Raw genomic sequence first — 12,155 nt, forward strand, 5'->3', positions numbered from 1 at the left:
ACAGGAAATGACTTTTAGACCAACTTGCCACAGCTAACAATTGAAATGAAACATTTTTTGAATAAATTCCCAAGTGACGATATTACAATTGCTATGTTAAAGGAAATGTTACACGTGAGTCTTTGAAGGATTTGTTTGTTGTCTTTTTCTGTTACATAATTTCGGACCTCTACTTTCTATCCAAAAGATAGAAAAAAATTAACGAACCATTTCTCACGTAACATCATGAACCTTTGTGAGAAATGACGCAATGGAACTTTGGAAAGCGAGAGTGGTTTGTAGGCCACCATTCCACCCTTGCTGACGACAAGTTGTTTTTTTGTGCCGCCGCGGGACTGCGTGGAGATTACCGTGTCGATAGAGTTTCACTGGATTAAGGAGTGCTCAGTTCCACATGGGGCTGTCTATCAAGCCCAGCAAACACAATGCTGGGCCGTCCTGTGTTTGTGTTCTGTCTGCTTGTCTAAATTAGGAAAGACATTTAAATCGGGTGTATATCTCACTTTTTAATTGGATGTCTGTTAAGATGCTATTATCTTTAGTTTGAACATCATTCAGAGGTAATCTTGTTTATCCTATGGAAAGCATGCAAAGCATGTGTAAGTGTTTTTTTTGGGGAATGATGACCCAGTGAAATGTGTGAGCTCATTATTGCTTAATCTCTTCATGACCTTTCAACTGTGACGACGGAGGAAGTTCCCTGAGCGACGGCGCACGTGAACATTACGGCCAATGACATGTTGCTTAACGAGCAGTCTTCATCCCTCTTCAAATTCATTTATAATGGAAATTACCATTTCTAATGAAATGGAAATGAATGCATATAAAATGCTGTCAGTAAAATTCCAGAGACCAAAATGTATGAAATGTGGCAAACTGTAAACATTTTGACTAGGATGTTAGCCTGCCCTTCAGTCCAATGTTCTGGGTTCAAATCTCTGCTCAGTTTGTATGCTCCACCAGTACCTGTCGTTTTCCTCTTCCCATATACCCAGAAATGACATCAAATGATTTGAAAACTTGAAGAATTGAAGTGGTACGAAATGAATAGACGTATATACAGGTCGAGCGAGAAGTCAGAGCACTATCATAAGTTTCTCGGCCTGTTATCTCGTCAATATTGCAACATCTTATTTGATTGTTCTGATTCTATGGATGCATTCTGCTTCACACGATTGAAGCTATCTTTGCCTGCATACTGACAGAGAGCTATTTGGAGGTCAGTATGTGGGGAGGGATGTGTCAGCTGTTCACTAAATCGCTCCATCACAGCAGCAAGGGGGAAAAAAAAAAAAAGTACCGGAGGCTGTCTCCTTCGGGGTAGTGCGACTCATATTCCCAATGTATGCATGCTGACTTGTTAATATAGTAGGCTTTGTTGAAAAGGATGTTTGTTGTGATCATGTTATTTTATACATTTAAGAAAAAGATATTTTGTTTTCCACCATGTCCAGCCAGTGTAAGGATGGATTTCTTTTAGAGTACATCTGAGTTAAAGGTGCGTACATGACTGCTGGTGTTTTGTTTCTTGGCATGTGCCTTGATGTGTTTTGTGGATAGCTATTTGTGAATTATATCTTGGGCGTATGACATTTGTTTGGCCTAAATGTTAAGTTGAGCTATATTAAATTTGAATCCAGTGGTTTGTCAAGATGCTGTCCGAGTTATTCTGAAGCTATTTAGAGAGTCTTGTAAACATCCTTGTTTTACTGATACTTGTAAAGGCTCCAACTTCTCAGATTTGATATCAATCTATTCTCTTTTTTTTTTTTAGCTTCCCTTTCTCATTTGAGGGTATTCAGTGTGGTAGAAACAGCATCGCAGCTGAGTCTATATTGGTGGTGATGAGCTAAGTCAAGCGAGGTGACAGAGATTAAACTCCTCGTCAATACAGAGGAGGTCGAGCATACCACCGTTGGGATCCACCGTATGATAGTGATGCCATGTTTACTGACTTTTACACGGCCATCTTGGATTTTGTAAGACTTTCTTAGTGGAGTTGATACCATCATAAGATGCTTTTGAGACATCCCCATTTCAAAAAGTTATGATTGTCTATTGAATAACATTTCTTGCATCTGGTAGCTGTTTTACTGTTAGAAAAGCGTAGAGGCCAAACATGTTTTTCGTCTATAGATTAACTGCAAACACAAACAGACAATGTAAATGCAAATGGCAAAATACTGTATGTGAGCTTGCTGACAGAATGGACAATGACAGGGTGGGCAGTTTTATCATGTATGCTTGAATACTGAAATTCATTTTTAGAAACACCTCTACAAGCATTGCAGTTTCCAACTTTGCAAACTACAAAGCAAACGATCCGATAGAACATTTATGGGTGACTCGACTGAGATCCGAAAATAGCCGTCTTGCAACTGGATGGCCTTTACGTTTGGTCAATTTGACCAAATGTAAATCAGACCCAAGCATGATTATTTTTGGTAAGGGTTCTGTACTGGATCTATTCAAAGTACATCATGCAAGTCAGATGTTCATCATTCCCAATTAAAAACTCCAGAAATAATTTCTATTGTTTAGTACAATTCAGGATTCTTTATTTACTAAAGCATGGTAGCTAATTCAGCAAACAGCTACAGGTAAACACACAATCAATGTGCACAGATAAAGTTTCCCATCATCCAAAGACTTACCTGTAGCTCATGTGTTTCCATTTCTGGACTGCAAGATTTCAATCAATCAGAAGCAAGAAGTATGGCAGACAATATCCCTGGAGGAATAGTCGCAGCCGCAAGTAAGTTCTTCAATCGATTAAATTGCCCGCATTGATTATTGAGTGCATACACAAACCTTTTTGTCTTCATGGTTCAGAGAACCGTCTGCAGGTGGTTAGAGGCTTGGAGGATGTACAAGTGTCAGAATGTGAAAGCTGCTCCTTTGAGGTAACCCTCAACTTGTCATACATCGAGGGAGTGTGGACCAGGGATGGGATGCGGCTCAAGTCCAAGCCCAACTGCCGCATCAGCACACACGGGAAAACGCATTCCCTCATTTTAAACAGAGTGGCGTTGGCAGATGTGGGCTTGATCTCTTTCCAGGCAAATGGCATTCAAACCTCTGGGAGACTTACTGTTAGAGGTAGGCTTGGAAAACCAGCTGAGACCTTTAGAATCCAAAACAATGACATGATCAAGTTCAAGATTCAAGTTTCATTGAGACTGCCTAATGGAACATGGAACATTCATGAAAACGTAGTTGTCCTAACTTTAATTTCCTACCAGCTAGGGACATCTATATTGTCCAGGAACTTAAGGATGTTGATACTATGGAGCGTCAATCAGTCAGCTTCATGTGTGAAGTAAACCAAGTGGATGTGGATGGTCGGTGGTACAGAGATGACTGTAGGATCAGACCTGGGGACAACATCAAGATTAGACATCAGGGTGAATGAGCTACATAATTCACATAATGGAAACATATTTGTTCAAATGTCCTCGATGAAGGCATAATGGTAGTCCATCTGTTCTGAAACTGGTTTCAGGTAAAACCCACACCCTGTCTTTTAAGTCAGTCAGACCAGAGCACGCTGGAGAGATCAGATTCACTGCGGAACGTGTCTCGTCTTACGCAACTCTTACAGTAAAAGGTGAGTCTAAAAAAAGTTTACCATTAATTTTGTGTACCTGTGTACGTGCAAATTAAATGGTCACAAACCACAGTCATGCTACATTTTGCATTATAGATGTGCTAAGCAGATTGGCGGACTTATTTACAACAAAACAAAAAATTCTCTACGTTTCACAGCCATTGCATTTTCTTCTGATTTTCAGAGCTGCCAGTCCAAATAGTACGTCCCTTGAGAGTCAAGATAGCCATGTATCACCACAGAGGCCTGCTGGAGTGCCAAGTTTCTCGAGCCAACGCTCAAGTCAAATGGTACAAGAACAAAAAGGAGCTCGTGTCCAGCAAAAAGTACCAACTCGTCAGCCAAGACGTTTACAGGCAGCTTACCATTGACGACGTTTGCTCGTCAGATGAAGACACCTACACTTGTGACGCAGGAGATGACAAAACCAGTTGTCAGCTTCTAGTTGAGGGTGAGATATATGCTTACACCCCATCCACAAAATAACAGAAATCAAAAAACAGAATTTATGAGTCACTAATAGAAGTGTGCTGCATGTTGTGACTGTCCATGCAGAGCAGGCTATGAGCATCGTTCGGGGTATGAGCTCAGTGGAAGTGACAGAACCTGAGTCAGCGCTTTTTCAAGTGGAGACCAGCTTGAAGTCAGGAAGGCCGCCCAGATGGACATTGAATGGATATGTGTTGGAGCCCAGCGAAAACGTGGATATCTATAGAGAGGGCACCATCCACAGCCTCTGTCTCATTTCCACAGACAGCTCCATGTCGGGGCCTGTGGTTTTTGTCGCTGGCAAGAGCCGTTCTTCTGCGGAACTTACGGTAAAAGGTGGGTGAACCAGCCCTCCCCCAAGTACATCCCCCTCTGTGATCATTAGAAGGGTGTAGGTATCGCTTTCAGTCAGTGAAGTATCTCTCCCCGTAGAGCGGCCCCTCCAAGTTGTCCGCAATTTGGAAGATGTGGACGCCAAGGAGAACAGCTCTGTGACTCTGAGCTGTGAGTTTGCCCCCTCCCCCAGAGTGGTGAGGTGGTTTAAAGGTCGTACAGCTCTGAAGACGTCAAACAAGTACAGCATGAGGAGAGATAGGAAACGTGCAGAGCTGACAATCCATGGCTTGGTAGGGATGGATGCAGGGCAGTATCGCTGCACGGCGGGGGGTACACAGAGCACGGCACATGTTAAGGTCGAAGGTATGTAGGCTAAGTATGATTTATCGAGCTCAGAGCTGATCTATATTTGCCACTTGTATTGGATTCACTTTCTTGTTTTTGTCATAGTGCGAAAACTGAAGCTGGTCAAACACCTTGAACCAGTGGAACTTGAAGAAGATGGTGTTGCCAGTTTCGCTTGTGAGCTCAACTATGTAGTTGCCAACGTAGAGTGGCTCCTCAACAATGTCCGCCTCTATTCCAATGCCATAAACAGGATCCAACACATGGGTACCATGCACAGCCTCTTCATTAAGAAGCTGAGACCCCAGAACAGCAGGATCACCTTTAAAGCTGGTCTTCTTTCCGAGACAACAACTTTAAAGGTCAAAGGTCAGCTAAAATAAGAAGTCTTCTGATATTTGTTTATTCAGGGAAATTTTCCATCAATTCCAAAATCATGTTTTCTACTGCCTTTAGAGCGCCTTGCGGTCTTCCTAAGACCTCTGGAAGATGCAGTTGGGGAAGAACAAGGGGAGGTGTGCCTCCAGTGTGAAATTTCCAAAGAATCTGTGATCCCAGTCTGGAGAAAGAATGGCATTGTCCTGACGCCTGATGATAAACACGAGTTGTGCCAGTATGGGAGGTCCATGGCACTGATTATTCACTGCTTGAGTAAAGATGATGCTGGACAGTACACCTGTGACCTGGGCACCAGCCAGACCAAGGCTAAAGTTACTGTACATGGTTGGTTGAAGAGCAGTCGAAATTAACTATACCCGGACAATACATATTTAAATGCTGTTTATCTGATCTGTTTACAGATTTACACATCACTATCATCCAGCGCTTGAAGACAACCTCCATATTGGAGGGTGAAAGCTGCACTTTTGCATGTCAACTCTCTCACGTTCTTAGTGATGAGCCTTTCTGGACCATCAACGGTCAAGTGGTTGTCTCCAATGGCCACTTCCAGATCATCAACAATGGGCGCAAGTACAAGTTGAGGATTAAAGATGCAGTTTTGTCCGACGCTGGGGATGTGATCTTTGCGATTAATGACTTAAGCTGCAGGACCATGCTCTTTGTCCAAGGTGAACATCAGGTTTTAGAATCAATGCAAGATTAATTTGCCCTAATATGTTGGATGTACTGTGATTTTAGAGAGGCCAGTGCACATTTTTAGGGATCTGCTGAATGTCAAGACTGTGCCAGGTGAGGATGCCGAGCTGAGTTGTGAGATTACCAAACCCGAGGTCAGCATCCACTGGCTGAAAAATGGCCATCAAATCAGGCAGAGTCACAAATACAAGATGAGTGTGGAAAAGAACCTGGCAAAGCTGATAGTCAAGAACACCACGATCAGAGATTCAGGAGAGTACTGCTGTCAGGCTGATGGTGTTGCCTCCCGTGCCAAGCTAGAGGTCCGAGGTAAGTACTTGAGAAAATGTTGGTTTGGATTATCACATTTTTCCTCAAGAAGATTCAGAAAAAGATCATTGAGAGAAAACAGCATGACAAGTAACAAGTTCTAAAATGTGTATCATTCCAGAATTGCAGCACTCATTTGCACGGGAGTTAAAGGACAGCCAAGCAGAGGAAAAAGCTAAAGTGACTCTGGAGTGCGAGACCAGACTGCCAGCCAAGCGAGTGACCTGGTTGAAGGGCATGATAGAGTTGAGATCTAGTAGAAAGTATGTCATGAGGCAGAAGGGTGTGGTGCTGTCACTCACCATCACTTTTCTGGAGAAGTCAGACACAGATATCTACACGTGTGATGTTGGAACCATGCAGAGCCGTGCACAGCTAACTGTGCAGGGTAAGGAAAACCTTGGCTACTCATTCAGTTAATTCTTGTCTATTAACATGGCAGCGATGTGATATTCCTTGTTCATTTTATGTGTCAGGCCAGAGGGTGGTGATCCTGGAAGAACTCGAGGACATTGAGTGCCTTGAAGGGGACACGGTTACATTCAAGTGTCAAATCTGTCCCAGTGACTACACGGGGGTGAAGTGGTACCTGGACGAGACTCTCCTCTACAATAATCAGCTTAACGAAATTCAAATGCTAGCAGGAGGCTACCACACACTGACATTTAAACAACTAGCGCGCAAAGACACCGGTACCATTTCGTTTGCAGCCGGTGATAAACGATCATATGCGTCACTGTTGGTCAGAGGTAAGGTTTTGTCTTTGTTTCATTTCTTATATTCTATTTCCATTTCATTCCGTCTTTAGTTGCTTTGACTTGTTCACATTACCAGAGAGACGTCCAACCATTTGTAAAGCGCTCGAGGACTGTGAGGCGATTGAAGGAGGGGGCCTAGTGTTATCCTGCGTGACCTCAAAGCCTTGTCACATCCTGTGGTACAAAGATTGTTGCTTGATGTGGAACTCGTCAAGGTATTACGCAACTCGTTCAGGATGTGAGGCTCGGCTGGCAATTCGGGAGGTCTGCCAAGGTGATGCTGGGGTGTATGAGTGCAGTGCTGGATCTGTTTCAACAAGGGCTGTTGTAACCGTCAAAGGTATCAATGGGGATTCTCCAACAAAATATTGTTTGACAATATTTTGTCTTACAGTTTGACTCATGTTGCTATCTCCTTTTAGCTATTCCAGCTGAGTTCACAAAGCCTCTTCAGAACATAGAGTGCCGAGAGGGTGAGACTGCGACCCTGACTTGTGAGTACTCTCTGCCGGGAGTCCAGTTCCAGTGGAGAAAAGGCATTGAGAGCCTCAGGCCTGGAGACAAGTATGTAATGAAGCAGAAACAGACCGTCATTTCACTCATAATCCGATCTCTGAAGCCAGAGGACTCTGGGGAATACACTTGTCAGTGTAGAGGCCACCACACAACAGCGAGGCTCAAAGTCCAAGGTGAAGCCATGTCACTCATCTTGTTCTTCGTCGTTTTTTTTTTTGGAATCATTCAAAATTGACCATTACTTTCTATTCCTTATTTGTCTCTTGCTTTCCAGACATTCCGATTACATTCATCCAGCATCTGAAGAACATCCATGCCGAGGAAGGGAACAATGTCATATTGCGATGTGAACTCTCCAAATCTGGAATACCGATAGAATGGATGAGAAGCCAAGAAGTGCTGAAGAACGGAGTAAAGTACCAGATGAGAAGATGGGAGACAACACTAGAGCTTTTGATATGGAAAGCTGTTCCTGAAGACAGTGGGTTTTACAAGTGTGTGTGTGCTGATCAGGTGACATCCGCCACAGTCAAAATCAAAGGTAGCAAGTATTCTATCACCAAAGTACCTTATAATCGTGATTTATCGGTGCTTAATATTCCTGAACTCTCCTCAGCTCTGCCGCTGACCTTCAAACAGAAACTACGCAATGTGACTTTCGAGGAGGGAAACACAGCAATTTTACGCTGTGAGATTTCCAAAGCATCTGCCTTTGTGGAGTGGCAAAAGGGGGGGGATGAGCTCATCAAGAATGGCGACAAATATCACATTCGCCAAAGGGACACACTGATTGAACTGAGGATCCTGGATGTGACGCCGGATGATAGCGATATCTACACGTGCATTTGCGGGAACGTGGAGACCACAGCGACTCTTACTGTGAACGGTACAGTAGTTGTAGTAAAAAGTATCAACATTCATTATACGAACATTTGAAAGACATTTGCTGCTTTTATGTGTTCATGTTTAGTGACGGTACTCATAATTCCCTGTTGCTTTTTAGCGCTCCCGATCACCTTCAAGCAGAAGCTGAAGAACCTTCAAGTGGAAGAAGGTCACAACATCACGCTCTCTTGTGAGATCTCGAAGCCTGGTGTCTCAGTGGAGTGGAGGCGGGCTGGTGAGCTTTTAGAAGATGGAGAGAAATTCCAGATGAAGCAGAGAGGCTCCGTGCTGGAGCTGACCATCAGCGATGCCCTGCCAGAGGACAGCGGCGTCTACGCCTGTGTCTGCAGAGACCAGAAGACCAAGGCCACAGTTAAAGTAATTGGTATGTTACGTAAAATACAAAAGGTGTTGTGACTACTTTGAAACATGGTTTTTAGTTTAAGCATGGAGTCTTAAGTGCATAATGCAGTTCCTTGACCAAATGGAACAAAATTCCGAGAGGAACACTCCTAAAATTGTATAGATTGAAATGTGAGAGCAACTCCAGATATTTGAATCAAATGCAGTTTGTTGCCCATGTAGCAGATCATCTCTCATCAGAGCTTTATTGACTATATGCCACAAACTGGAACCCCTTCTTTGTTCTTTGAAGCTGTTCCTGCCACGTTTAAAGGAAATCTAAAAAACCAAGAGGCAGAGGAGGGCAATAGCGTGACGCTCCGCTGCGAAGTGTCTAAAACAGATGCCCTAGTAGAGTGGCAGAAAGACGGGAAGGTTCTGTCTGAGGAGATGTCGGGACGAAAGTATCACTTGAAACTTGAAAGGAAAACAGCTGAGTTGACAATTGTGAACGTTCAAGAGGAAGATGCCGGGAGGTACAGCTGTATTACCGGAGATGAGAAAACCACAGCAGAGCTAAAAGTGAAACGTAAGTAAAATTCACGCGGCAGTATAGTTAAAATATATTGTTAGGAAATTTCTGTGCTGATGACTTCAATATTTTCTGCCAATCAGCACTTCCTGTCACATTCAAACGTGAGCTTAAGAATTTGGAGGTAAAGGAAGGGGACAGTGGGCTTTTCTGCTGTGAGCTCTCCAAACCTGGAGCTCCAGTGGAGTGGCGGAGAGGTCGTGTGCTTCTGAGCAGTGGAAGCAAGTATGAGATGAAGCAGGAAGGGCCTTACACAAAGATGATTGTCAACAACGTGCAAGATGGAGATGCTGGCAAATACATTTGCAAAACCAAGGATACCCAATCAACTGCAGTGCTGTCAGTCCTGGGTAAGTTGACATTTGAAAACGTAATGCTTTACTTTCGGTAACTCCAATAAATAGCATTTTCACTGATGTGGAGGGCCCAAAATTCCTGTCCTCGGGTATTCCTTTTTTTTCCTGCCTGACAGGTTTACCACCCCGTTTCACGCTCATGCTCGCCAACCAGGAGGTGATTGAAGGCAACAGTGTGTTTCTTCGCTGTGAGCTGAACAAACCTGCCCAGTCAGTGGAGTGGAGGAGAGGAGGGCTGGTGTTGAGGCAAGGAAACAAGTACCAGATGAGGAAGAAAGATTTGCAGCTGGAGATGACTATTAATGAAGTCACTCTCGAGGACGCTGGTGATTACGTCTGTATTTGTGGCGAAGAAACTACGACAGCTTTTCTTTCAGTGAATGGTCAGTATAAAAATGATACGATCACTAATAATAATCATAATGAAATATAAATAATATAATATTCCCTCTAGAACGACCTGTCAAATTCCTTCGTGAACTGAGTAATATTGAAGTGCAAGAAGGCAACGGGGTAACACTTAGCTGCCAGCTCTCCAAAGCAGGGCTCAGTGCTCAGTGGATGAAGGGAGAAAATGAGATAATCAACGATGAACGCTATCAACTCAAGCAGAGAGGCTCTACGCTGGAGCTGGTCATCAGAAAGAGTCAGCCTGAAGATAGCGGCGTTTACAGCTGCATTTGCGAAGATATTAAAAGTACTGCCACGATTATAATCACGGGTGAGACTCACATGTATTTTAGTGCATTAGGTGGATCACAAATTATTCCACTATTATTATATTATATTTCATGTTGTAGTCAGTAAGTGTACATCCCCCTACAGCAATTCCAGTGACATTCAAGCAAAAGTTGAAAAACCAAGAAACAGTGGAGGAGAGCAGTGTGATACTTCACTGCGAGCTCTCCAAACAAGGAGTCCCAGTTGAGTGGAGAAAGGATACTCACCTCCTGAAGGAGGGAGCCAAATATCAGATGAAGCAAGAAGGCAGGGTGTGTGAGATGCTGATCACAGATCTAACGCTCAAAGATACTGGCGAATATAGCTGCTCCGTTGGAACAGCTGTGACTTTGGCTGATATCAAAGTAAGAGGTAGGCTTCACTCAAGAGAATCAGAAGAATCAGAGTTGCTGGTTTATCCAATTAAATTAACTGTCACAATCATAAATCTGATTTTTTTTCCCCCAGTTCTTCCTATTACATTTAAGCAAGAAGTCCAGAATTTGGAGCTTAAAGAAGGTGACAGTGGAGTGTTCTGTTGTGAACTGTCCAAACCTGGAGCTCCAGTGGACTGGAGGAAAGGAAGAGTGATCCTGAAGCCCGGCTACAAATATGAAATGAAACAGGAAGGGAGTCTCACCAAACTGTTTGTCAACAATGTAGAAGAGAGTGATGCTGGGAAGTACACTTGCAAGACAAAGGACAGCCAATCCACTGCTGAGCTCATTGTGAAAGGTGAATGATTACTCACATTACCAATAATACACCCAGCTGTCCGATCCAAATGTTCACAATGACATGTATTTCCAGCACCTCCCATCACATTCAAAACCAAGTTAAAGAACCTGCAAGTGGAGGAGGAAAACAGCATGACATTGGCATGCGAATTGTCCAAGCCTGGCCTTTCCGTTGAATGGAGGAAAGGCCAGGAGCTGTTGAAAAATAATTTCAAGTATCAGATAAGAAATCGAAACGGCATGATGGAGCTGACCATCAAAAACACTCAACTGGAGGACAGTGGAGTCTACAGCTGTAGCTATGGCGATAGCAAGACCACAGCCAACATCACTGTCACCCGTAAGCCACAATTGCTATTTGTAAGTCTGTGTGTTTCAAAACCGTACAAATGTTCTCTATTCTTCATCCACAGCTATTCCCCTCACCTTCAAGATGGGTTTAAAGAACCAGGAGGCCGCTGAGGGAGGCAACGTGACCCTACGATGTGAACTGTCCAGGACGGGGGTATCTGTCCAATGGTGGAAGGGAGAGGACCAGCTCTCTCCAGGTGGGAGGTGTCAGATGACCCTCAAGGAGACCATAGCTGAGATGAGCATCAGAAACGTCCAGCCGGAGGACGTTGGGGAGTACAGTTGTGTCTTTGGCGAGCAGAAGACGACCGCGGAAGTGAACGTTAGAGGTATTCAGTGGTTTTTGTTTGTTCCTTCAGAATCTCATACCTGGGAGCACTATGTTTTATGCAATTGTTTCCATAGTTTGTCTTGCCAAGTAGAACATATTTTTCTTTATGCTAGCGGCAGCATCAGTGTTCTTTGAGAAGGAACTGGAGAGCCAAGCGGTGATGGAGGGCAAATCGGTGTTGCTGTCATGTGAAGTGTCCAGTGCGAATGTCCCTGTCACTTGGAAGAAGGACAACATTGCCATTAAAGAAGGGGGACGAGTAATTATTACAAAAACAGGACCTTCCCATATGCTGGAGATCAAGCAGCTGAACCTGGAAGATGGTGGCGAATACTGTTGCATCACCAGGGGCAAGAAGACCACCGCTAAGTTGGTTGTGAGGG

General features: G+C 43.8%; 1 protein-coding gene across 2 annotated transcripts in view; it reads left to right on the forward strand.

Annotated features, from left to right (window-relative positions):
• Positions 1–2,715: 2,715 nt before the first annotated feature.
• The window catches only part of obscna (obscurin, cytoskeletal calmodulin and titin-interacting RhoGEF a), a 28,783-nt gene continuing 19,343 nt past the window's right edge, over positions 2,716–12,155 (forward strand). For both annotated transcript variants that reach the window (XM_085929067.1, XM_085929066.1), the window contains exons 1-27: positions 2,716–2,755; positions 2,833–3,099; positions 3,243–3,404; positions 3,503–3,607; positions 3,792–4,058; positions 4,163–4,432; positions 4,529–4,795; positions 4,883–5,146; positions 5,234–5,500; positions 5,578–5,847; positions 5,918–6,184; positions 6,306–6,572; positions 6,661–6,933; positions 7,019–7,282; positions 7,365–7,631; positions 7,733–7,999; positions 8,075–8,344; positions 8,462–8,728; positions 8,999–9,274; positions 9,361–9,627; positions 9,750–10,016; positions 10,088–10,354; positions 10,459–10,725; positions 10,822–11,088; positions 11,164–11,430; positions 11,504–11,770; positions 11,886–12,155. In XM_085929067.1, the coding sequence (XP_085785193.1) occupies positions 2,716–2,755; positions 2,833–3,099; positions 3,243–3,404; positions 3,503–3,607; positions 3,792–4,058; positions 4,163–4,432; positions 4,529–4,795; positions 4,883–5,146; positions 5,234–5,500; positions 5,578–5,847; positions 5,918–6,184; positions 6,306–6,572; positions 6,661–6,933; positions 7,019–7,282; positions 7,365–7,631; positions 7,733–7,999; positions 8,075–8,344; positions 8,462–8,728; positions 8,999–9,274; positions 9,361–9,627; positions 9,750–10,016; positions 10,088–10,354; positions 10,459–10,725; positions 10,822–11,088; positions 11,164–11,430; positions 11,504–11,770; positions 11,886–12,155 (6,736 nt within the window). The remainder of the gene's footprint in view (positions 2,756–2,832; positions 3,100–3,242; positions 3,405–3,502; positions 3,608–3,791; positions 4,059–4,162; positions 4,433–4,528; positions 4,796–4,882; positions 5,147–5,233; positions 5,501–5,577; positions 5,848–5,917; positions 6,185–6,305; positions 6,573–6,660; positions 6,934–7,018; positions 7,283–7,364; positions 7,632–7,732; positions 8,000–8,074; positions 8,345–8,461; positions 8,729–8,998; positions 9,275–9,360; positions 9,628–9,749; positions 10,017–10,087; positions 10,355–10,458; positions 10,726–10,821; positions 11,089–11,163; positions 11,431–11,503; positions 11,771–11,885) is intronic.

Source organism: Syngnathus leptorhynchus, chromosome 13 (genome assembly GCF_054491065.1).
Source record: "Syngnathus leptorhynchus isolate UIUO chromosome 13, UIUO_Slep, whole genome shotgun sequence".
In the NCBI taxonomy this organism is placed as follows: domain Eukaryota; kingdom Metazoa; phylum Chordata; class Actinopteri; order Syngnathiformes; family Syngnathidae; genus Syngnathus; species Syngnathus leptorhynchus.